A 24,390-nucleotide genomic window follows, 5' to 3' on the forward strand; every position below is an offset into this window, starting at 1 on the left:
GGCAGTCCAGCAGCCAGCCTCTGATAGCAGGTAACTGGCCTTGGCCACAAACTCAGTGGGGATGCTGCAGGCAAGGGGTTCAGTTTCGTCTGACGGGGAGACCAGTAAATGCTGCAAGCTCTTTGAGTGCAAGTGGGAACCAGAGCAACCATGTTCCAGTTCTGTGTACGCAGCATGTGTTCTCAGCTCCATGGAGAGTCACAAAAAGATTTCATGCCTGTCCTTCATTTTTTAGAATGAAATGGGAAAAGAAGCTGTAACTACCTAGAAGTGACTGAGTGTCCCAGTTGGATGGGTCTGGGACTTAGTATAGAAACACTCATACAGCAAAATCCTGTGTGGCCTCAATAGCCATAATGCCCGAGTACTGTAGGCCCAGCAAGGGTACTGTGTGCTAGCCTAAGGTAGATGATAGCAGCTTGAATAACCTAGCCAGCTCTAGGACTGACAGGGTCGTTCAGCGTGGGCTGTACAAACTACTAAGTTAGATAAATACATAGGCAGTTGGTGAGCACTGCCATAGCTATGTTGTGAGCAATATTTGAGTCACCTGGTTTGGGAGAGTCAATGTGAGCTGGTGCCTTCACACAGCAGACCAAGTAGTTAAGAAACAGGGCATCACGTCTGAATGTCAAGACCAGGAAGGGTGGGTGAGAGACTATAATGTCTTACAGCCAAAGGAATACAGACCTGAGGTAGGTGGCCTTTAAGGGAAGGACAGAAGTGAAGAAATAGGTTGCAGAAGATGGCAGCACTTAGGTGCAGCAGGCTGGAGGGGAGGATGGGGAGGAAGGACAAGTTTCAGGTAGGTACTAGGGGAAACTCCTGTGCAAGGTGACTGAAGCAACATTGCTGCAGAAGCTCAGGGGTGGCTTGGACGAAATAGTGGGTATCATTTCAGGTTACCACTGAGGCTGCTGTCACTCCACTGTCAAAGAATGTAATTTGGGCTTTTTCAGAACAGACAAAGTCTTAGTGCAGACCACAGTTCCTAATGCTCAAGAAACACATCTTACCTCTGCCTCCTTCATGTTCCTGTATTATTTTTCTCTTTTGACCTAACATCCTCCCTTTGTCTTGTCAGGTGAGATTCGCATTTCTAAACCTCCCTGTAGGAAAGCAGCAAGTAACATCAGAGAAGACTTTTGTGTTCATAACACTGTCTTGGTCCAATCTTACTGCAGCCAGTAAGAGCCTCTGAGCTCTGGGCACTTCCTAAGTCAAGGAGTCTCCTGACAGACTCTCTCCAACAGTATAGTTCTGTGGGGATGCAGTCATATATGACCACCCTCTAGCCTAGAAGGCACTGTGTTTCAGGAGAGGCACCTGCCTTAGGACCCTTATGGAGAATTAGACATGGGAGAAAGTGTTCAAAAGCTCAAACAATGTCACAGTGATGAAGGTGCTGTTCCTCACTCAGAAGGCTCTTGGAGAAGGGAGAATGGCTGGAGTTGGAAGCACGTTATGAGCAGGATAGGTGCAAGCTTTGCCATAGCCCTGGAGTACAAGAATTTAATAATCCTGTCTACCTGTTGGTAATGAGAGTAGGTAATGGAAGGGGCCTGCTTGTATATAAGAGCATTTTAAGAGTCTCTCTGTGGGACTCTTATTCATGTTGCTGATACTGTACTTGTTTGTTATCTTCTTTTTCAAGATTGGGATTTTGACAGATGATCACTTCCCAACAAATTTTCCACACTGAGTTTTGAACATCAGCCTCTGTACGCTCATGTCTGAACAAAACACAGGGGCGTATGTGCATAGATCGAGTAGCAGAGTGAGTGTGCATGTGTTCCCACCTGAATGGAAGTGTCAAAATGAATTAATTTTGCCTGCTGCTACATAATGTTCTCTCTAACTTTTCAGTGACACTGTTTTCTCACTCATCACCTGTTGTTATTTCTCAGGCTAGTCTATAAATGAAACCAAAAGAACATGAATTTTAAGCGTAAAACTTTCTTGCCTTAAAAGAATGTGAGAAAAAAAAGAAAGAACTACATCTAGTAGGTGTTAATCATACAGCTTAACACACAGCTACAAATCACTAAAGGAATGATGGTGATAAAAGAGTAGAAGAGTGTAGAATATAAATCCCTGAGGCATTATATATTTATTTTTATCAATATTGGGGAGTGGCTGGAAAACGGCTCAGCCGTTTTCTGGTAGTTCTGTGCCATTATCTAAGAGGAGGTGAGCTAGGAACATCAGCCACTGATCAGGAACCTCTTCAGGGAGAAAGAATGAACTTGCATTTCTTTTTTCCTGAGCAAGTCACCTCAGTAAGCTTTAGTCAAGACCTATGAAAGCAATGACACTGGTTTAGTCTACCTCATCCCAGAGAAACTTCCTCCCTTCAGGTTAATGCTCCATGTTGATTAGTTTTTGCTTTGCTGTGTAACTGTTATTTATTTCTGATTCCCCAGCCAATGTTCATGCTTGTTCCAGGGCCTGCTTTATCAGTTATCATTCTGCCACTAGTAGAGCTAAACTAACTCTTATTCTTCTTTCATTGGCATATCCCAGCACAGTTCCAGTGACTCCAGTGGTGGTAACGGGCCATACTGAACCTGTCACTTCTAAAGGCAAATCAGACTCCAGCCCTCCAGTTAGAACAGACAGGAGAGACAAAATTTAACACAGCAACAAACTTCTTGGTGAGCTACAGCTCACCTAGGGAATGTGAAAGGCTTTGGACGCCTGGAACAGGCTGAGATCTCAGTAGGCAGTATTGGAGGTTGAGCTGTAAATCTCCCAGCAGCTGTGGGGGAAAGATTATCTTAATTTATTTAGCCTTTTTTTTTTTTTTTTTTTGGTTTTGGCTTGAAACTCCCAGCAGCTTCTGAGATGATTTTAGTTCATTTAAATGCAATAAGCACTAACAGCAAATGCCCTTCTGGCTGGCCCATTTTCAGGCTAACCAGTCCAAATGAGGAAATGCCTCTGGCATCAACCAAGAAGCCTCCAGCTGCACTTCCTAAGAGATGAAAAATAAACTACAATCATCCACTCAGTCCACACCCCTCTCTACTTCTTTGGTGGAGAAAAGATATCCCAACTTTAAGTAGTACTAACAGAAACTTGTACCTGTGATAAAAATGAAGTGGGACTCAAACTAATTTGCATGATCCTATTATTATATATGTTACACCAGCACCTGGAAGGAGTCCAACCGGTATTGATCTCATGCTAAGGACTGTGCAAATGTACTAAAAGTGTGCCCTTGCACCAAAGAGTTTGCAGCATAAAAAGAAGCACAGAGAAGTGAAGTGACTTGCCTAAAATCATCAGCAGGTGAATGGCAGAGGTGGGAAGAGAGACAGGCACAGAAAACTCTTGGATCACTTTCCAATGCCTTGCACATTGATCATGCCCTAAAGCAACATCACCACAGTTTTGGAACTGCATCCACTGCATATAGACAGGACCTCAGCTACTCTGGCAATGAATATGCTGCCGTTCTCTGTGCAGCTCAGGGCCATTTTGATTTAGTTAAAATAGATCCAAAGTCTACAATGAAAGAAAACAAATTCTTTTGAGCCTCACAAAGCTAAGTTTTAACATCCATCCTTACAGTGTGAGATCAAAAGTGCCACAATCTTCCCCCAAAATTTTCAGTGGATGGACAGCACTTATGTAAGAGAAGGCTGCACAGCACTTGCCTATCAAGCTGCTAGTCATGTGAGAGTGGGACAAAAGGTGATATCAAATCAATATTGAAAGATCTTATCCCTGTTGATCACCTGTCCTGATTCTTTCCCTTTCCAGGTCGTGATATGGCAAGCACCACCTTGCCTGGCTACCCACCCCATGTTCCCCCAACTGGACAAGGCAGCTACCCAACCTCAACTCTTGCAGGAATGGTTCCTGGTAAGTCAGCCCTTAGACTTCAGTAATGGTGCACACATGTTTGAACGGTATACTAGCATTGTAAGAGCTTTCACAGTTGGCTTTGCTATTGCTTTGCTGATATTAAGGGCTATTCTTTTCATAAAGAAATCATCAGATGCCTATAACCAGTGTAGCTAACAACCCTTTTTGTAACGTATCTCTTTCCCCCTAGTAACTGATTCACTGCTGCTATGGGCAACTAGCTATCTATAACCTGTGGCAATTAATTGGTAATTAATTAACCTTAGTATTCATTAACTAATGTAATTATTTTCCAATGACCCGTGCAGATTATTATGTACTGCTCATGGCTGAGGATATTCAGCTATCCACTAACTTAGGGTAACAACTTACCTTCTATCTAAAGCCAGGGCATAAAACTGAAAATCATCAATGGTAATTTAATACCTGCAGTTTTTGGAGACCTACTGTCCATAGCCTAAACTAGCTAAGAACTCAGCAATGATTAACAGCATTTCAGGAGAAACTAACTACTCACTTTCAACAACCAACTACTTACCCACCTCCTGTTTGTAAGATAGTGCCTCCAATCCATCTATCTACCTAATCCTGCCTTCAAAGGCAAACTGTTTCTTTGCTACCCAATGCCTTTGGAGAAATAACCTTCTCTTGGCATATGGATTCTCCCACTTTTTAGGGAGAAGAAAGGACCATTTACCCTAGGGCAATTGAAGAGTTTATTACCCCAGGCTCTATTCCCCACTCCTCTGATGACAGTTATCCCCAGCAGATAAATGAAGAGGCAGGATTTTTGTTTCTTAGCCACGGTAGCTTAGAACTCAGAACTTCATCTGCCACTGATTTCTGTTTATGTTACTGCCCTGGGTTGTGAGTCGTGACGGCTAATGAGCAGGTATACAGTCCATTCTGCAACCTCTGCTACGGAAGGGATCACTCGAGAACTGAAGCAGCAGAAAGCTGAGGACAAAAAGCTCTTAAATCACTATGATATGATTTGCCAGGGCTTATGAGTGAAAAGCCTAACTTAACCCGCATCTAAATCTCGGAACAGCTAGCTAAATGAACATACACTGCAGCGAGGATAGTGAAAATATCACTGATAGGAAATGTTTGCAGGTCAAAGTCTTAACATCTTTAAATGACAAATCACTGCTTATATACCATGAAGTACCGGCTAATGCCTATGGTCACATTCCAGAGCTAACAAGCTACCTACCGCTTGTGATCCTAAGGCACAACAAAATCCTGGGCTATGCTGTGAAGATGATGTGATTGACCGCCAGATCAGTAAAAGATAGTGGATTGGTCCCCTCCTCACCCCGACTTTAGTCCCTTGGTATAGTTGACCAGCTTGCTGAACTTTTGGGGTGGTGCAGAGTTGGCAAATTTTAGGGCATCTTCTTCTACACTAAATTTTTCAGTGAGATGGTTTGGCTCCAGAATCAGAGAAGCGCTAAGACAATATAAATCAATTAAGCCCCTCCCCACAGTAACAGTAGGTAGACTCAGTTGTCAACATTTAAGTCAGTTATATGTCAAAACTCATAGAAGGTCATGGCATACAGAAATGATTAATAACACCAAAATAGCTGGCTCTTTGAATAGGTACTTCTAAAAAACAGGTTCTTCTCAACTTCTAACTGTTCTCAACTTCTCAACTGTTCAGTGACTGCTACGTAAGTCCTCATCACAGGGATGATACTGACATCTAAACTGGGACAAAAATTTTAAGAGCACTAATCAGAGGGGTCGCTTATCCAAGAATAGGGTATTTCAGCTCCTTGATGTGGAAGCTACTTATCCACAAGACAGCAGTGTCCCCAAAAATACACAAATACCCCCAAAAAGAAAAGGAACAGGATGATAAAGAAAAAAGTTGAGTTATACTCCAAATTAAAAAAAGATTATTCAAGTCAAATGGATATCTTTACATTAAATCTGATGTCAACATTCAATTAGAGGAAGTTTTTCCAGTGGCCTACTTGGGCATCCTGCAGTAGTTACTGTATCTTTCCACAGAGCATCAAGGTCTGGCTGTTTCAGTCATACCCCACTGGTCAGACCCAGCCTGGCAGCCCTTCTATTCCTGTCTTCTAATGTGACTGAAGCCAACAAGCTGGAGATAAAGAGGCTTCCTGGGAAGGAACAGAAGACTTGGCTTTAATGGGCCACACTGCAGATCTCTGCAGCCACTACTCTGTCAGGGGTCAAAAGTGAATGCCTGGGGAAGGGTGTAAGAGTAGAGCAAGCAGATATCGGTACTTTCTCAAAAGGTCTCCCAGCCTCCCAAAGACTTCCTAAACCAGACTTAGTATCTTTGTATTTAATATTAAACACCCTCAATAGATTTCCCCTCCACAAACTTAAACAGTGTCTCTTGAACCCATATAAGCCTTTAACATCTGTAGCAACCTATGGCAAGAAGTTCTGTAGCTTAACTACATATTGTGTGAAAACGACCTCCCTTATTTGTTCTGAACCTGCCACCTGCTAGGCTCACTTCATGCCTCATGGTTTCTGTATTAGAAGACTAAACGTGCCAAGATTTAAATACAGATACCAAGAAATACTGTTAGTAAAGGTTCCCAGAGCACAGATTGCACAGAATAGAGGCCTCATGAGATCGATCCTCTGTGCTTGCTTGCAACCTCTGTTGAGTCCAGGTTGAACAGAGAGGACAAATATGACGTTGCCAATGGTTTGTTACATGCCCCCAGGCCAAGAAAGATCAGGGGTCAGTGCTTTAACTACATTGGAAACAAGAAGCCAGCAAGATAACCACTCAGGGAGTATCTTTAAGAAACATACTGACACGCAAACAAACCTTATTGTCCAGATGTGAGTGAATATGAGAAAGAGGCTCTGTCTTCTCTAAATAAAGGTGCAGAGCTAAACACAGAACTGGTCAGAAAGCAGAATTTCCAACCCATGCAAAACTCTGATTTTTTGACATGTGTTTTCATCTTGCATTGGGATGAGGAGTCAGAATCTTGAAATAGTTCAATTTGCAAACATCAGGATGAAACATTTCAATAACATCAACATGTTCTAGATGTCAAGACATATTAAAATAATAAAAGAGTTGAAAGGAAATTAAATGAGATGCGAAAGGCAAAATGAAACAAAACAAGAAAGTTGAAACATAATACTTTGTTTCAATTTGCAATCATTTCAGAACTTTCCTTTCCGAAACTCCATTGAAGCTGACAAGCTCGTGCAAAACATTTCCATTTCGATGATACAGCATTTTCCAGTGGAAAACTGTTTCTGAGAAGGTTGTTTGACCAGTGCTAACCAAAGCTGCTCTGTTCTATCCATGACAACCTTTCACTAGACTTCTACTTGTATAGTCTAGAGAAGAGCTTGTCTCCAGTAGCAATACATCCATGCAACATGGTCAGTCATGCACGCAAATATCTCTGAGGTTTATGCTGATGATGTGGTAAGATACATATCCTGCATTTGCCCTTGCCTGTAACTTCAGGTCACAGGCTGTAGATGTGGATGAAAGCCAGTAGTCTCTGAGCACACACTTGAAAAAGCAGGGGTTAGTCACTCAAAGAAGGATGAATCAGGTATTATGCTACACTTAAACTATGCGCCTGAGAGATGTGTCCTGCACAGGTAACAGAGCACCTTTGATCCCCGTCTCAATTCTTCCTCTTTCCCAGAAAGGCCATCAAATTTCTGCAAACTGTTTTGGTGAAGCAAGCATCCGCTGAAGGGAACTGCAGTTTACACAGAGCAGCATAGAGCCTGCAGAGGGCTGGTGATGGCAACGGCAGGGAGTCGTTAAACAGAATCCAATGTTGATGAGGAAATTACACTTGTTTCATTAGTGATCGGGGAAGGCGATAGCTCAGTTCCTCTTGGTCACAGTTGAGCTCAAAAGCTCATTATCCTGCTGCATGCATGCTTTCACTCCTCGTCAATAAACAGTTTCCAGTGGCTGCCCTCCCTCCTCCCCAGCTCTCCATAGCTGGGGCTCTTTCTCCTCTACTTAACCCGTGCTTTAGGAACACTATAAACAGTTTAGGGTGACAACTCAGAAGAGGGTGAGAGAGAAGCCTTGAAATACCAGAACAGCTTCTCTCCATGCAGAGAAGTGATGTTTATATGAGGCATTTCAAAGCAGAAATTATCATCTGGATAGTTTTTTTCCTTCTTTGGTGGGCAAACTCATTCCAGTATATCCCACAGGTAAGTCACTTCAGTAGAGATAAATCTGGACTATGCATTGCTTTTTGCCTTTGTATCCTATCCCACAGCATCTTGGTCACCTTCGCAGGTCTCACCTATTCCTTCCCAGGTAGCTGTCAGGATTTTCAGTGCAGGATGTTTCTAGATATGGAAATATGCTGAGTTATTATCATTAAAACAGTATTTAGCAAAGTCTGTCACACAAAATGAGGTTTTACACTGAAACTAAAAACTACTGTGACTAAAATACCTTTGGATGGTGGTTGTTTTTGATACATACACATTTTCGTACTGACTACTTTGATTATTACCCTGAGTGTCTTTAAAAAACCTAGCTGCACAGATTGTCCTCAAGTTTAAACCAGTGCAAATCCCCTGACTTCAACAGACTTCATTTCCACCATCTGAGAATCTCTGGTTTTGGCTTTAACTCTCCGGTGAGGGGAGATTTGCAGAGATTACAATATAATTAATTGACATTTCTTTGGTAATTGTATCACAGGCATCCAGCACGTCTTGCATTGCCTTCTTTCCCTATTCCATGGTATCTAGCAGGAACCCCAGGTGCTTTCCAAACACTTCTGTTGTAACAACTCCACCCCTGCCTCAGGGCAGACCAGAAGCTAATAGGCACGCTGTTCTTTCACTGTCTTTTAAGCACATAATGCCTTTCAGACGGCACTAATTGTCCCCAGTCAGTTGGTACTGTATTAAATTGAGGTTATGATCAGATAATGGCATGTTTTTACTTAACAGAAGCATACATTTTTAAGTTTTGGGAGATCTATTTATTTTGAATGCAGCACCATACCTCCTCAGTTACCAAATATAATTCCCTTAGCCCTGCACAGCCTTCTATAAAACAAGGAGACTCAGCTCCTTATGCACAATAAAATTGAGCATTTAAGAAGACTCTACAACATTCAAATCTTGGGTCAGATTCTTATTAGATCACAAAGTTCACAAGTATTTTGGTTTGGGCCATTTTACTGAATGTGAAAAAGGGAGCTGTAGCCCAGCTTGTATTTCAGATTCAGAATAGTACCTGAAGCGCTAATCATTAGAAAATTATTTTCTGGAACTGGAATACAGCAAGTTTTCTCTGTAACTCACTAACTAAGCATAAAGGTGGGGTTAATCACATATGAATCACTTTTCTGACTAACACCATCATACAGAGTAAGAAAGAGATTCATATCTGTCCTGGTTTCAGCTGGGATAGAGTTAATTTTCTTCCTAGTAGCTGGTACAGTGCTGTGTTTTGGATTTAGTGTGAGAATGATGTTGATAACACTCTGATGTTTTAGTTGTTGCTAAGTAGCGCTTATCTTAAGTCAAGAACTTTTCAGTTTCCCATGCTCTGCCAGCAAGCAGGTGTGCAAGAAGCTGGGAGGGAGCAGAGCCGGGGCAGCTGACCTGAACTAGCCAAAGGGGTATTCCATACCATGGAACGTCATGCCCAGTATATAAACAGGGGGGGAGTTGGCTGGGAGGGTTGGATCGCTGCTCGGGCATCGGTCAGCGGGTGGTGAGCAATTGCATTGTGCATCGCTTGTCTTTTCTTGGGTTTTATTTTTTTTCTTTTTCTTTTTTTTTTGTTATATTCCTTTTCATTACAATTATTATATTTTATTATTATTATTGTTAGTATTATATTTTATTTTACTTTAGTTATTAAACCATTCTTATCTCAACCCATGAGTTTTACTTTTTTTTCGATTCTCCTCCCCATCCCACCGGGAGGAGGGAGGAGTAAGCAAGCGGCTGCGTGGTGCTTAGTTGCTGGCTGGGGTTAAACCACAACAATATGTTTTCCATTTTGTTTTATATTTAAGCCCACCCTACTCTCACAACATTTCCAAAAACGAACAATACTCTTCTCCACAAATATGTCATCACCCTCAGTGCCCTACAAGCAAAACTTAGCAATACATATTGCCATCAACAGCACTGCTAGTTCCAATGAGTTTATTGTGAGCTTGTCCCATCAAGCTCCCATGCCTGCTGTCTTGATGCTACTGGAGAACCTTAGATTTTATTTAAAAGAAAGCTGATAGTTAATTGCAGAAAAAGCTTGCATATGCAATCCTACTGCAACCTGAGAATCAGAAGCCAGAAGGCAACGAAAAATAAACCAGTTTAATTATTTATTTGTATTATTGAATTTCATTATTTTAAACTAATTTCTTGATTCTGAAGAGGTCAATCTTATGATTTTTAATTGTATAGGTAAGCAACATTGCGCTGAACAAACACTACAGTGTCCTGAAGGGCACAGTCCCAGCTGTGCAAGGAAGCTACATACACTAGTTTTCCTGCTGGCATACGGATTCAGCATGAACACTGGCGTGATGGAACAGCAGACATAAATCTTCATTCCTAACTGTATTTCACACCTTCCTTGGTTTCTTCCAGGGAGCGAGTTCTCAGGGAACCCCTACAGCCACCCTCAGTACACAACCTACAACGAGGCCTGGCGGTTCAGCAACCCTGCATTACTAAGTGAGTACCTCTTTCCCACAGCACACCCCCAGCCTCGCGCTCCTTCTGTTTGTCTCTTTGTTTTCTTTTCTTTGTTTTTTTGTTTCTGAAGAGGGTTTTCAAGTATTTGGGCAGGTGAGAGGCCTTTTTCCTCGCTCTCCAGTCCAGTGTCTAGACGGGTATATACCTCACATGTGTTTTGTATCTGTTCTGAGGCCAATTCCTCTTTCATGAGACACTTCAGAATTCCAGTTCATCTCTGGCTTCTCCACAGGCTGCACCCACAGTTCATTCCAGATTAGATCAGAAGTTAAATTCAGGTTCTGGTACTCTCTCAGGCTGCAGTCAGCATCCATTCGAGGTCTGATTCAAAATCCAGATGAGGTTTCACTCCTCTCCCAAGCTAAACCCAGAGTAAATTCCTGGTGATCTGGAAATCCCACAGAAGTTCTTCCTATCAATCAAATCAGTTGGAACAATGTCCAGAGTGGGAGACAGGCTGCATCACTAGGTTTATAATAGCCAGTGGAGTTTTCTTGCAGGGATATATCCATCTCCAGTGACTAATATGCCCAGAAATAGTCAGGTTTTTTTCAGAGGGGAAAAAACCTCCCATAAGACCGCATCTTCTAACACAACATTTCTTTGCAAGGGAATAGGAAGAGATTTATTATATGTAAAATAAATCAGCTGTGATTATTACCTACGTATTTACTGAGGTTTAACAACTGGATAATAGATGCACGTTTTATTCCAGTGTTGTTAAACCTCAGTAAATGGGATCTTAATAATCAATCACTATTTAACACACATTCAATAACCATCGAGAGAGCTTTCATGCCAAATGTGACCAAAATCCCAAGCAATAAAACATGGTAATTTTGTTTCATTTCTCCCCTCCTGATTTTAAAAGTGACCCATTACACTTTGTCAGGTATGCTCAGAACATCTGGCCCTGACACTTTTCCTTGTGGCTGCGGATCAGGTGTGGTGTATTTGTGCTGCAATGCTCACGGGCTTCCCTCTCGGCAACTTACTGACGGTCAGAAGGAGCAAAAGGGTCTCCTTCCTGTAGAGGGGCTTCAGAGCCAGAGGCCACAGTGGCATCTCTCCACTGAAACGCAGCCCTCAGCTGGCTTCCACTGATTGCCTTTCCCTAATCCCATTAAGAGCTGAGTCCCCAAGTTCGTTCTTTTGGTTCGTTTCCTTTTCTTTTTTCCTTTCCTTTCCTTCTCAGTTCTCCTTTGTTTCTTTTCTTTGTTTGATTGTTTTATTTTTTATTTGATTTTTTTTTTTTTTTTTTTTTTTTTTTTACTGTTTGTCCTTTCAACCAGTCCATTCTTCTCCTGTGTTAACTTTCAGGTTCCCCTTATTATTATAGTGCCACATCCCGGGGCTCCGCACCTCCCACTGCTGCCGCTGCCTATGACCGCCACTAGTTACCATGGAAACCACATGAAACTGCAGGGCGACAGCTTAGGCCTCCACATTGTACCTGTCTGATCACCTCCCTCCATCCCTGGGAAGGCTGAAGAGACCTTCTCCGTTCCTCCCCACAGTCCAGTTCCTTCCTCTTCGCCACGAAGGCGCCGGACCAAGCGCTCACCACACAAGACTGAGACCCCCTGCCCTCCCCCTGCCCCCCACCCCGACCGCTCCCCCCACTCCGGGAAGAGCCTGTGGCCAAGAGGCTTCTCCTGCAGGAGCCCTCCACCGTGCCTGGGCAAAGCTCAGCCACACGAAGTCCTCTTGGCTTCCAGGACTTCAGGGGGACTGGGAAGCAATGCAGCTGGCAACCATTGCCTTACAGGACCCCCTTCTTCTGGGAGCGGTAAGGGCCAGGGGAAGCAGGGGACAACGCCGCTCATGAAACAGTGTTCCCCAAAGATATGCTCTTCTGTGGTGGACTCTTCAACATGTGTAACCTGTGATGCTCACCCTGTTTCCCAGGACAGAGGGAACAGTCTGGCTAGAGCAGAGATGGCAGTACAGAGACCTGGCCCATCTGGCATTGAAGAAAAGGACCAAGTAACTATCTGCACCCCACGAGGGGTTCTCTGTGCACCTCATCCCCACTCTCCAGCATGGCTTCCCCCATAGTTGGCTGCACCTCACACGTGGTGACTTTGCAGGCCAGAGTTGGGAGGAACCTCACACATACACCCACAATTCCTGTGACACACAATCAGCTCAGACAGGAGGATGGAGCAACATTTACAAACCAACCGACGAAATGAAGAAATATATAAATAGATATATAAATATAACTGTGTTTTTATGCTTTGTCATGAAGGTCTGTAAAAAGGAAAAAAAAAAGAACAAATCCCCAATTTTCTAAAAAACCCAAGCAAACAAAAGCAACAAAAAAACCAAAATAATAATTAAAAAAACACTACAAAAATAAAACTCCAAGTCCCATCCCTCCCCGCCACCTGAATGGCAGACGAGTTCCTCTGACGTTTGATGCTCCTCTTTCACTCTAGGGTTTTGTTTCCTTTCTGTTTTGCACTACAATGGGATGGTGGTATTGGAGAGGATTGGATGCCAGCTCCACCCCTGTCGCCTCCTCCTCCCCCTTTCCCAAATCCTGTCTCTGGGGAGCAGTGTGGACAAGTCACATCTGACAAAGTTACCAAACACATCAGTCGACAAAAAAGCACTCTGAGTCAACAAACGTTTTCCATGTCACTGGTTGGCAAACAAAGAAAACAAGCCCAGCTGCGCTCTAACTGCGCTGTGTGGTGTGGAAAGTGTGGGGCTTCACGTGGGCCCATCTGATTGCCCTCTGGACAGCTGAGACTGAGATGGACAAATTCAAGATTGGCTGGGATTATTGCTTGGTTCCCTAGCCCTTAGCCTCTGCTCCTTTTACCTTAACCCCTGTACCCGTGACAACTTCGGTTCACCCACATCCCAACTTTCACAATTTTAGATACGCCCAACACCCATTCTCCAGATCCCCACTGCTGGTGACAACAGCCTCATTATCTGTGCCCAATACCTAATTTCCTAACCACTATAGCCTTGCTATATGGGCCCCCTTCGATTCCCAGTCCATCTGCTCATACACCTACTAATTTATAGGCCTCCATTCAAATCCATATGCCTGCATCCTACCAGCCAGTCCCAACATACAGCCCCATCTTTTCATCTTCAATCCTATATTGTGCACCCTAATATTTACCCCTTATCCCAAATGCTCACCTGATGATTCTCTAGGGATTCTCTGCTCTTTTTGGTTCCCAAGTGACTGGCAAACACTGTTCTGCAAAAGGCTAACTGTCAATAGAAATGCTTATTACTCCTGTATCGTCAGCAAACTCATAAACTGTTCCTTGCACTGACACTTCCTAAAAAATACTCAAAGAAAACATGAAGGCAGCTATAGCCTGTCCCCAGGGCATCAAGTCTGCCAAAGTAGATCCTTGTTGTTTTAGAGAGGTTTCAGATAAAACTCGTGGGCTACTGTCCATGGACAAAGACAGGATTGAGAATCGAACCCCCGAAGGGCACAAAAGTGAACAGCGGAGCAATCTGTACAGCCAACATTATGTATAAAATCCAAAGTTCTAAGCCTCAGAGGAGATGTGGTTGTGGACTCGGTATTCTGTCTCCAAGTTTAACTTGTATGTATGAAATCCATCATCAGTAAACAGCTGTGTTGATCCCAAAGGCCCCTTTCACCTAACACTTTCAGCCCTTGCATGGCTCTAGCTGATTATAGGTCTGTGTCTTCTTTAATGGGGTGCCCAAAGGATAAGGGTATTTGGGGGGGATGTTTACATAGAAGATATAGAGCTAAAATCTGTTCCTGTACAGAATAAAATCAAAGAGGTTACTCCTGATCTATTAAAAGTGTCATTCTGCACGTCTTCCCTCTGAGTAACCTGCTGCAAACAGCAGAGTTGTTACACCGTCACCGAGACCAGAATTTGGCCTGTTATCTTATTCTATACGAGAAGAAAATTCTGAGTAATTTCTAAATATTTACTTTCACCACTCCTTCTGTTTTCCTCCACAGACACCAGATAGATGCTGGACCCTGTTAGTAAAGTCTCCCTTTTAGTCTCTCAGTACAGCCTTTGCTCTGCTTGTGCACCACCCAGTTTCACTCAGCAGGTGGTCGGGGCAGAGGCAGTAAATCCCAGGACCAGCAAGGAGAACCTCCTGAGGAGGCCAGAGAAAAGGAGACTGTCACACCTCACACTTGGCAACCTGCAGTCCAGGGGCCACCTCAAGAGAAGCTAGCAGCTCAGAAATGCTTATTTTTATAATGGTGTTTCGCTAAACTTGAGACACGAGCTAGGGTATGAAAGCAGGATTTGGTTGGCTCACTCATGGCTGGTTTGATTTGACCCTCGGAGGGCCAAATCCATTGTTGGTGTAACTCCACTGATAAAAGAGGACTTCCACCAGGCATTGGATTGGTCTGGAAAGTTCCTAAGTATGGCATGTAGTTTGACCAGGAAAATTAAAAGGAAAGCAGAATTATGCAAAGGACTGGGCAGTCTAATCCTCTTCCACCACTATCTGTAGACCCCCATGCGAATGTACTGAATTACATTTGCCAAAGAGTTTCTTGTGTTGGTTGTTTTGATTTACAGTCGGTGGATGCATTGTAAAGCAGTATTATAGCTAAAGTCTAGTAGCTGACATGGGGATTTATGTGGTGATATTATGCAGAAGAAAACCATCAATATTCATATAGATTCCATTAGACTGGACTATGCAGGAAACGCAAAAATTCTACCAATTATTTAATATTATGTTATTTGCAAAAACAATTGCTGCTTTGTAGGAAGATAATGTGTGTAATGTGAAGGCAATTCCTCTTGTATATAAGTTCATCTCCATCTTCATCATGGTAGTTATTAAAACAGCCTCGTCTCATCCTGTAGATAAGGAACACGCTGTCTGTACTGTGCAAGTCTCGTTGTGCTCACTGAAAACAAAACGATGTGTTCAATAAAGCACAGCACAAATCCAGAACCTGAGGGAACAGCCAAACCTTGGAAGGACCCCTTCCCCAACAGGCCAACAGTTGCTTTGTTATAGGTGGATTTTTTTTTTCATTTTTCTTTAAAAAGTTTTACAGGAAAAAATGAAAAAGAATTGGAGGAAGAAATCACTATGCAAAATCCAGTGAAGTCTATGACTCACATCTCTCTCCTCCATTCTGCTGTCTCTTCCCTTTCTCCCTCACACCCTCTTTCCATTCCATTTCTACCCCTCTCTTTTATTATTCTTCATTCCCAATGCACTTTTCTATCCAGAGAAGGAACAGCATTACTGATATGAGAGCAGGTATCTGGGACCTCAGACTCCCCAGTTCTCCTCGTGGCTCTAGAGAACCTTTGTCAAGTCCAATTTCCACCCCATGCCTCAATTCCAATTTCTGTAAAATGGGGATAACAATAGTTCCTAGTTCACAGGGGGATTGCGCAGCTGAATTAATTAGCACCGGCTCAGTGCTTTGAGATCCTGGAAAGAAAATTCTATCAAAGTGTTAAGTATTATTCTGAATAATAATTAATGTTTCCATTACATTTCTCTTTTCCTTTTTCTCACAAATCATTCTTCGTTTCTTTATTCTTCTTCCTTAGCTCTCCCTTCACATCTTTCTTCTATCATTCTTAGCTCTGCTGCTATCTTTGCTTTATCTAACAGACCAAGCAGAAGTGTTGTGTGACCGGATCTCCTTCTGTCACCATTTTTTCACGGGGGAAGAATCTCGTGAGTTCTCAAATGCCATGCTTCGCTGGAAGCAACAGGGACCATGGCGTTTAAAACTGGGCAGCACTTTTGAGTCCTGTTTTCTGAAGCTCCCACGTCCTTTTGGCCCAATGGGATGTGGGGCAAGATGGGGGGAGGATTGCACAGCGTGGATGCATTAAAGCTGACACCCTTGTGATCTGTAAATCTGTTGGGGAGGGTTAGTGGCAATGAGCCCTGCTGTGGAAACAGGGAGAAGTCTGCATGCTTTCTGACCCATTGGTAGCGATGATTCAAATTCAGAGTAAGACTTCAGAATTAATCACAACATGAATGTGAGGATGTTAAACAAACAACAAAAGGAAAACAAAAAACCCTGCACCTCTTTCTCCTCTTAGGTATATAATTATATATGCACATAAACATTTTCCTAAAGGAATTTTTGGTTTGCTGAACTGTTGGAAAACCCCCACCCTTTTGTCCCTAAGGAAAAGCCCCCCTCTGGGAAAAGAAATAATCATAGCTGCCCCCTTTGGCACTGACAGAACGAGGGCTTCCGAGGGACCCCCCAAACACCAACAGTGTGCTCCTTGGCTGGGCCCAGGACGGTGGCAAACTTGCAAAGCAGGAAGGAGGGACCAAACAATGACAATTACAGAACTGATGACAAATCCAGCTGTAAGCAGCTCTGCTGATGCTCTCCAGGCTAAGCTAGACATGAGACCGTGGAGGGGAGGGGGCCAGTGCCAGGTGCAGGGTCATATCCATTCTAGGCTGCTGCAGCCACTCTTGGCTTTTCCTCATTGCTTCAGTTCTGTTTGACTCTTTTCTTTTCTCTTTTTGTGCACATGAGAAATAAAAACAATTTTTTTTTTTGGTATGTCATTTTTGTGGCTTCTGGCTTGTTTCTCCTTCCTTCTCCTTCTCTCTCTCTCCCCGCCTCAGCACTTCTCTCTCCAGTGGATTCCCCTTGAGGTCTCCAGGATGTTACATTAGTTGCACCTAGCACCCTTCGGGCACCATGTAAACACTATGATTGCTAACAACCACCACGCTGCGTGATGGAAGGCGCCGCACATGCTTGCAACACCCTACAGTGCAATCCAGCCTCTGAGCCCCCAGCAGCCACCACCCCACTCCTATTCATTGTCAGCAGGACTCCCTCTTCTATTGATCTCACTCAATTGACTCCCAATGTTCCATAACACATCAGGTGTCCCCAGGTAGTTCGGAAAATCAAAATGCTGTTGGGTAGCCGCAACATCACAAAGATGTGGGGTAACCCAGAGTCCCCTTCCCCTCTATGCCTGTTTCCTCATAGCCCCAACTGGGGATGAGCAGCACCTGCTCAGCGTGCCTCGAGGAGGATTTTAAGTCTTCCAGAATCAGCCCTGATGCTCCCTCAGAGCACTGTGGGGGCTGTGTGTGAGGTCTCAGTAAAGGGAGGGGGACTGACAGCTCTCAGGTCTTACCCCCACTTCTCTGCTACCCCGGTTTTAGTTTCACGAGAGGAATTCTGTTAGCCTGATGTCTTGTTGTAGCTTGCTCTCTCTTAATCTCTGTCTTGGTCAACCAGGGGGCAAAACCAAATGCAAAGTTATTAATAACCCATTCTCCAAGCTATTCATCGTCCGCCTAACAAAGAGGTAGGCATTATATTAAGGTATGCTACAAACATACCAAATACTGAGGTATTCACTCAATTTTTTCTCAGTCAAGCATTAATTCTCCAGAAGTCAGATGCAGTTTAAGGTCATAGAGGTGGAGTAAAAACGTAGCAAGGAGTCAGGCTAGGCTAAATCAGTTTTGCTTCTACAATTTTTAGTCATTTAAAAATATTTTCACAACAGCTCACGAAAGCCAGTGGGCCACATTTTCTGCTGGTGCATGTGTATCTTAAGGAAAGCTGTGCAGAAGTGCTGTCATGAAATCAAATGCTTTCATGAAGCTTTTGCTCATCAGAGAGTTAAAACATTTCCTTTTGTTTCAGTTTATACTTTTACCTTGCAGTATTAATAGAATAGACTGAAAATCCTCCAACGTGGCATTTTCCGTAAGTGAAAGTCAATTTGTTGAAATCCAAAGAGTCTGTAAAAGCAATTCAATTTTCACAACACTGCAGCAAAACTGCCTGGCAACTATCTTGAAGTCGGAGGCCTCGGGTTTCCAGGGTCCGCCGCCTGCGAGACAGACAGGCCTGGGATGTGATGCAGGGATAGGCTTGTGCTCAAAATCAGAACAAAACTGGGTTCCAAAATTCTGAAATCTTTTATGCATCAGAACTATCTTTCTCTAGCAAAGTTTAGGTGATAAGATCAAGCAGTGGATTAATAGGTGAGATCCTGGATGTTAAACTGACTGGAATCAAAGGAAATTACTAATGTACATTTGCTGTCAGAGGTGAAAGACAGGCTAAGAATCAACAGACAGATGCGCGAGAAGAAAGCAAAATGGATTTTCAAATTTCACCCTGGTAAAATAATCTTAGAAGAAGGATTTAGTAGCTAGCATGATCATCTCATTTGTATCGCGCTTAATACAGCCCAGAGAACCACACCCTGACATTCCTGCGTGAGTCTCCATAACTGATAGTTAAGAACTATAGCAAAACTTTTGCAACTTCCAAGAACTTATATATCTTGCAAAAAGAAATACCTGCATGAAAGAGCTATTTCTACCATTCCAACTAGTATTATGTTCCTTTAATAATCCTGCATAATCAATGGGAGTTCTCAGCGTGAAAATGTTGTGTGGTAAAACTAAAAAGAGCACCACAGTCTGTCTCCTAATGAGGAAAATGATATTGTAAGAGATTATGCAACATTAAGTAAAGAAATCCTCTTTATAATTACTCTGACAAGAAAAATAAAGAAAAATTTGAACATTCTGAGATGATGACAACCTTCTTCAAAAATAAATACGTTCTTTCATGAGGTGTAGGCAAGGAAAGATAATACACATCTGAAGGTATTAATCAAGGTAGCGGATGAATTTACTGGACACACAATCAGTGCTGAAAAACTGTAAGGACCTCGGGAATGGCAAAAATGGAAGAACAGCAAACATGGCACCAATGCTTTAAAGGAAAAAATTGATCCTGAAAACTATCATCTAGTAAATCTACACAATGATGCTTGTATCCGAAGGAAAATACTTTAAAATATTAAGGGAAGGATCAGCTCACTAAAACAAGTAGCGGTTAATGAAGATATGCATAGTAAACAGTCTGTACCTAAATTCTTGTCTGCTTTATTAAAAAAGCTGGGAATATCCTCAGGACAGTTAACTTACGTGATTCAGGAGCTGTCTGCAATGAAGCAAAGGAAGTTTGTTAGAGCCTGTATTGCCAGCCCCTCGTACTTGAAAATCGTGAACCAAGTACACACAAAAATCACAAGATTGACTGGAAATCGTGTAATTTGTATATAACACCAGATACCATTTTGTATATATGTATATTTATATACATGTATATAAAATAAAAACACAAGAACTTTTATTTGACTTCTAATTTTAGTCAAGATGTCTCTAGCTACGTTATTAATTGTGCCTCTTCCACTGCGAGAGTCAGAAATTCACTTCTAGTGAACAGTGAGCATCTCACTGCATCGCAGGGACCCTGTGGTCTAGTGCTTTCAGAAGGAGCTCAAATGTCACAAGACCTGGAAATGGCCCTGTAACTCCTGGCAAGGCTGACAGAGCTGGTCTGATACCAAAGCTTGTCAAAGACTTGGGTTTTTTCCTGCCTTCTGCTGTTTGACATTTTGGTGGAAGCTGCCCATGCAAAGCATGTTTGATCATTTTGGGTTCAAAACTCTACCTGAAAATTCATTCCATAGCAGCTGCTTGGAGAGGACCTTTTTCCACTGTTCCTTATCCCTGTAGCAGGATAACCCCCCTTGTCAGCCCTGGCTGCTTCTTGCAACCCCTGCCACCTCTTCTGCCCTTTCCTTCAAGATCCCTTTCAGTGCCTTGGCAGTTCTCCTGCCCTAGGCATGTTGTCCCTTAGCATTGCCCCTCATGGAAAACATGGATTCTCTGTAATTCCCCTTCCTCCTCCTCTGCCCCCTACCCTCTCAGGTATAAACCCTCCCATGTTCCTTGTCGTACACACTGGGGAGACCATCCTGCACCCTACATTCCCTGCTCAGGCACTATTGGCTTCTCCACGCACCCCTTTCCCCCACACACTCAGAGGACCTTCTCTCCCTTACTGTTTTCTGCTGCTCTCCACAGTCCCCTTTACTGCTCTCATAGGAACACCAGGCTTCAGGACAGAGGCAACATCCATCTTTACTACAGGCAGCCTAACTTTCTGCTGCCAGAGTTTGTAAGTAAAAGCTGACCAGCTGAAACTGAAACTGCCTGTGGCTTCCATCCCCGAGAGAAAAACTGTAAGGGACCATCTTGATGCAATGCAACGCATGCCATGGTTTCACCGAGAACTACGCACTAGTCTTTGCTGAAGGATAAGCTTTCCATTATGAAACATAACAAAAATGGCTTCACTTCTAAATTGTCTCCTTTCAAAACATATTATTTGCATCAGAATTACTCTGGCTTTGCCCCATGTGTGTTCAAAAGGAGAAAAATCATTCTGTTTTAAAGAGACACACCAACAATGAAATATTACAAACATAATGACTTTCAGCCTGAGACCAATTTCAAACACACCCTGTTGAACACTTATGAAAGGAAGACAAACAAAACCTACACAGAAAACCCAAAGGGTATAAGACTGAACAGTGTGAAATTTCACACAGATATAGCACCTCTGTGTACAGAAGAAAGAAGCGTTTTTCCTCCATGTCAGCCTCCATCAGAATGCAGTTTTAACTACAGACCTGCGTTTGCCACCTCCTTAATATGCCAGTAATGGTTCGTTATGGCGCCTAGCTAATAAGGCAGCTTCTACGTATGCACTTTTCAGACTCATATATGAAAGTCAAATCATCATTAACAAGCAAATCAATCCAAAGCCCCTTATTTTCATGCCCCTTTCTCTAACATCAAGACCAGTAGTTTTTAACTTATGTTTTTAAAATCTCTAGTTTATTTTTAAGGAAACTGTTTTTAATGTAACTGGGAAAAGTGAGCTTATGGACCTAGATGCACTATACTGGCAGCTATTCTTCTACTGATTGTTTTTTGTTCTTCCTGTCTGCTAATTGAAAAAGATTGAAAATCACTTCTCTAGATACGCTTCAAATCTCAGAGCATGACATAAAATCCAGGAATCCAAATTTCTACCAAGCAATGTCTAGCTAACAGTTAGCTGTCTAACCCATCAGGAAAGTTTATATATCCTATCCCCCTGTTAAAGCTGAGTAGAAATAGGATAATAGCTTGCTAATGCTATCAGCTGAGACAACCTTTTATCTCAAGCAGACACGGTCCACACTCAGAAGTCCCAGACAGACTTTGCACAGAATCATTCTCCTTAAATGTCATGGATTGCCTCTTGTAAATTGAAAAGTCCTAGAGAAAAAAATAGCAGTAAAAGAATTGAGCCAAGGCTGCAAGGCTGGGTACCCAAAGGTTAGCAAGTGCCATAATACAGGAAGACCAGACAGAACTCTGCAGGCAACGTGCCAGAGGGAACAGGAGAGAAATTAAATGAACTTGTCATACTTTTTGCTCTAACTTTGTAGAGTCTATTAGTAACACAGGGTAAGATTATCACAAGAGGTTCGCACCGCCACAAACAGAAACCCCTTGTACACTCCCACTCCCTGTGCATTGGTCTCCCCTACCACCCACCTTTGTCCAGTGATCCATTTACATCACGCAAGTGTGATATGCTAGTAGGTTAAATTTGCTAATAAACCAGGATGTGAGCATGTTATACCTACTTAGTATTCAGTTTGCTCTTTTATAAATGATTTGGTAGAGAATCAGGCCCTCCTCTCCCTCTCTAGCTGACTCTCATCTGATTCTAATTCAATTTCTCTGCCTATTGTTTATTTCACCGCTCCCCTGTGAAGTGTCAAATGCTGATGTTCCGTCAGCCTAGAACTGTCGTTTATATTTGTCATTCAGTCCTTGTTAAAAAATAAAACAGGACTGCGCCTGCCTTGGAGCGCTCTGCCTGGGAATTCCCTGTGGTAAAATTAGTCCATTTAGATGGAAAGTTTTGTGTCACTCCCCTGTCTAAATTGGCAGATCTGGCTCTTTTGCAAAAACCAATAAACTGTGAACCTTGATGCATCCGTCAATCAAACTCATCTTTCGTGAGCAAAGCCAGATGACAACAAAAGCTGGGCAGGCTCCTCCGATTGGTTCTTCTCATTTAGGCATATCAGGAGGCACCTGTCACTCCTCTGGCTCAGCATCGTGCTCAGAGGGACTCCATTCACGGAGACATGAAGCCTTATTGGGGGCTGGGTTGGGGCTGGGATGGGAAAGGAGGAAGGGGGAGTTTACCCTCCTCACTTTCAATACAGTCTGCAGCTTGGCTCTTTCCTCACGGCTCTGGTGAGAGGCAAGGAACTGGCATCACCTTTTGTTCTGGACATGTTTTTTTCACATCTTAAGTGAAAGATTTGATTTCTTAAACTATGCAGGTTTTCTGGTGGCTACAACGATGTAGCAGGAGCGGTAAATGTGACATGCTGCATCCCTGGGGCTCTGGGGACTGAGCCACGATACCACGGAGGAGAGAGAGGACATATTCCAAACCCCTTTCCAAAGCTGCTGTGTGCACCCTGCCTATCTGGTCAACCACTGAGGAGAAGCAGAGAGGGTATTTCTTCCTCTCTGCTAGGAAGGGAGGGGATCGCAGACTGATTGAATGAGGCCTTGCATGTCAAGGGAAGCATTTTTTATAGAGGCATAAAAGAGGAAGAAAAATGGCAGCAAAGAGCAACAGCTCACACCATGGTGCTTGAGAGAAGCTGGGGCGCTTAGGAGCTGATGATAACTGTGGGAATGATCCCCAGAGAGATCAGACTTCAGGGGACATCTCAACTTGTCCAGTTTTCACTGGAAAATTCTGAACTCTGCTGTCTGCCCCAAAGAAGGGTGCCAAGTTTTTATTAATTGCTTCTTTTGCATTCAAAAAGATAATTTAATCTAATTTTTCAAAGTGTAATCATTTGCATATTTGCATTAGGTTGCCACTGAACCATTCAAGAAAATTGTTCTTCCACAGAGCTGCTGCTTGATGATGGATTTATGTTGCCTCTTAAGCACCCCATCACAAACCTCATCTCAGGCACCTGTATTTTCTCTTTCTACTTTGTTTTGCTCAGAACAGCTCTGCCATCATATGTCACTTACATTGTTTGCAGGTATCAATGTAATTGTCTTGGCAGTGCAGTAGCCAGCCAGTTCTCTCAAAACCAGAATATGGTACATGACTAATTCTCACTGTTGCCTCACAAGTCTCATGAAAAATTTTGTGCTTTTGTTCTAGTTACAGGATATATGATATAAGATGAAAATCTCAGCCTTCCTAGAACAGTTGTGAGTTCATTTGGTTCTACCGCCCAGTTTCAATTACAGGCTCAAAAAGACAAGACAAAGAGCTTAAAAACAAACAGCAAAAAAGCTCTTTATGACATTTAAGCTCATGACATTATTCTCGCAGGTGGAGGAAAGCAATTCTTGCTCACTGAGTGTTTGAGACTTGCCAAACTGAGCATACAAAGTACTGATTTTCATGTGAAAGATGAATCTGGTAAAACATTGACCAGATGATGCTAGTTAGCATTCATATACACGTTTGCTGAGCTACACGTATAAGGTCAAAATACAATCTGTACATCATTGTTTGGGGTCTTGAAAAGACTGCTAAAAGACCGCTTATAGCAGGCAGCTTAAGGGGTACTGAATGAGTACACAAAGTAGCATAGCCACAGGCTACAGTCACGGAAAGAAACCCTATAGTCCCTGTGTATTGTGATTATGAACCATATTACAACATCACCTAGAGATACTGAGACGACGACTGTGCGTTGTGTACTGTACAAAGAAAGACATCATTCCTGTCCTGACCAACCTACTTATCGTTAGACAAAATAGAAAGGGGAAGCGAGTCATTCAACGCTGCTCACCTGATCATTGACAAAAAGGGAATGACACACAAATCTCACCAGCCATGCCAGCACGCTGGATCCTCCTGCCTTT

The 24,390-nt window shown here is 42.9% G+C and overlaps 1 protein-coding gene and 1 long non-coding RNA gene across 5 annotated transcripts in view; one reads left to right on the plus strand and one right to left on the minus strand.

Annotated features, from left to right (window-relative positions):
• PAX2 (paired box 2) overlaps positions 1–12,181 on the plus strand; it is an 85,639-nt gene extending 73,458 nt beyond the window's left edge. For 2 of the 4 annotated variants that reach the window (XM_050898648.1, XM_050898646.1), the window contains exons 8-10: positions 3,766–3,867; positions 10,486–10,572; positions 11,914–12,047. In XM_050898648.1, the coding sequence (XP_050754605.1) occupies positions 3,766–3,867; positions 10,486–10,572; positions 11,914–11,990 (266 nt within the window). In that variant the 3' untranslated portion in view covers positions 11,991–12,047. Of the gene's footprint in view, positions 1–3,765; positions 3,868–10,485; positions 10,573–11,913 lie in introns of all 4 variants that reach the window. The other 2 variants (XM_050898644.1, XM_050898647.1) reach the window with 2 other exon arrangements.
• LOC127017539 (uncharacterized) overlaps positions 1–24,390 on the minus strand; it is a 184,286-nt gene that overhangs the window by 63,198 nt on the left and 96,698 nt on the right. The window lies entirely within an intron of this gene.

The sequence above is a fragment of the Gymnogyps californianus genome, chromosome 6, assembly GCF_018139145.2.
Source record: "Gymnogyps californianus isolate 813 chromosome 6, ASM1813914v2, whole genome shotgun sequence".
Taxonomy (NCBI): Eukaryota; Metazoa; Chordata; class Aves; order Accipitriformes; family Cathartidae; genus Gymnogyps; species Gymnogyps californianus.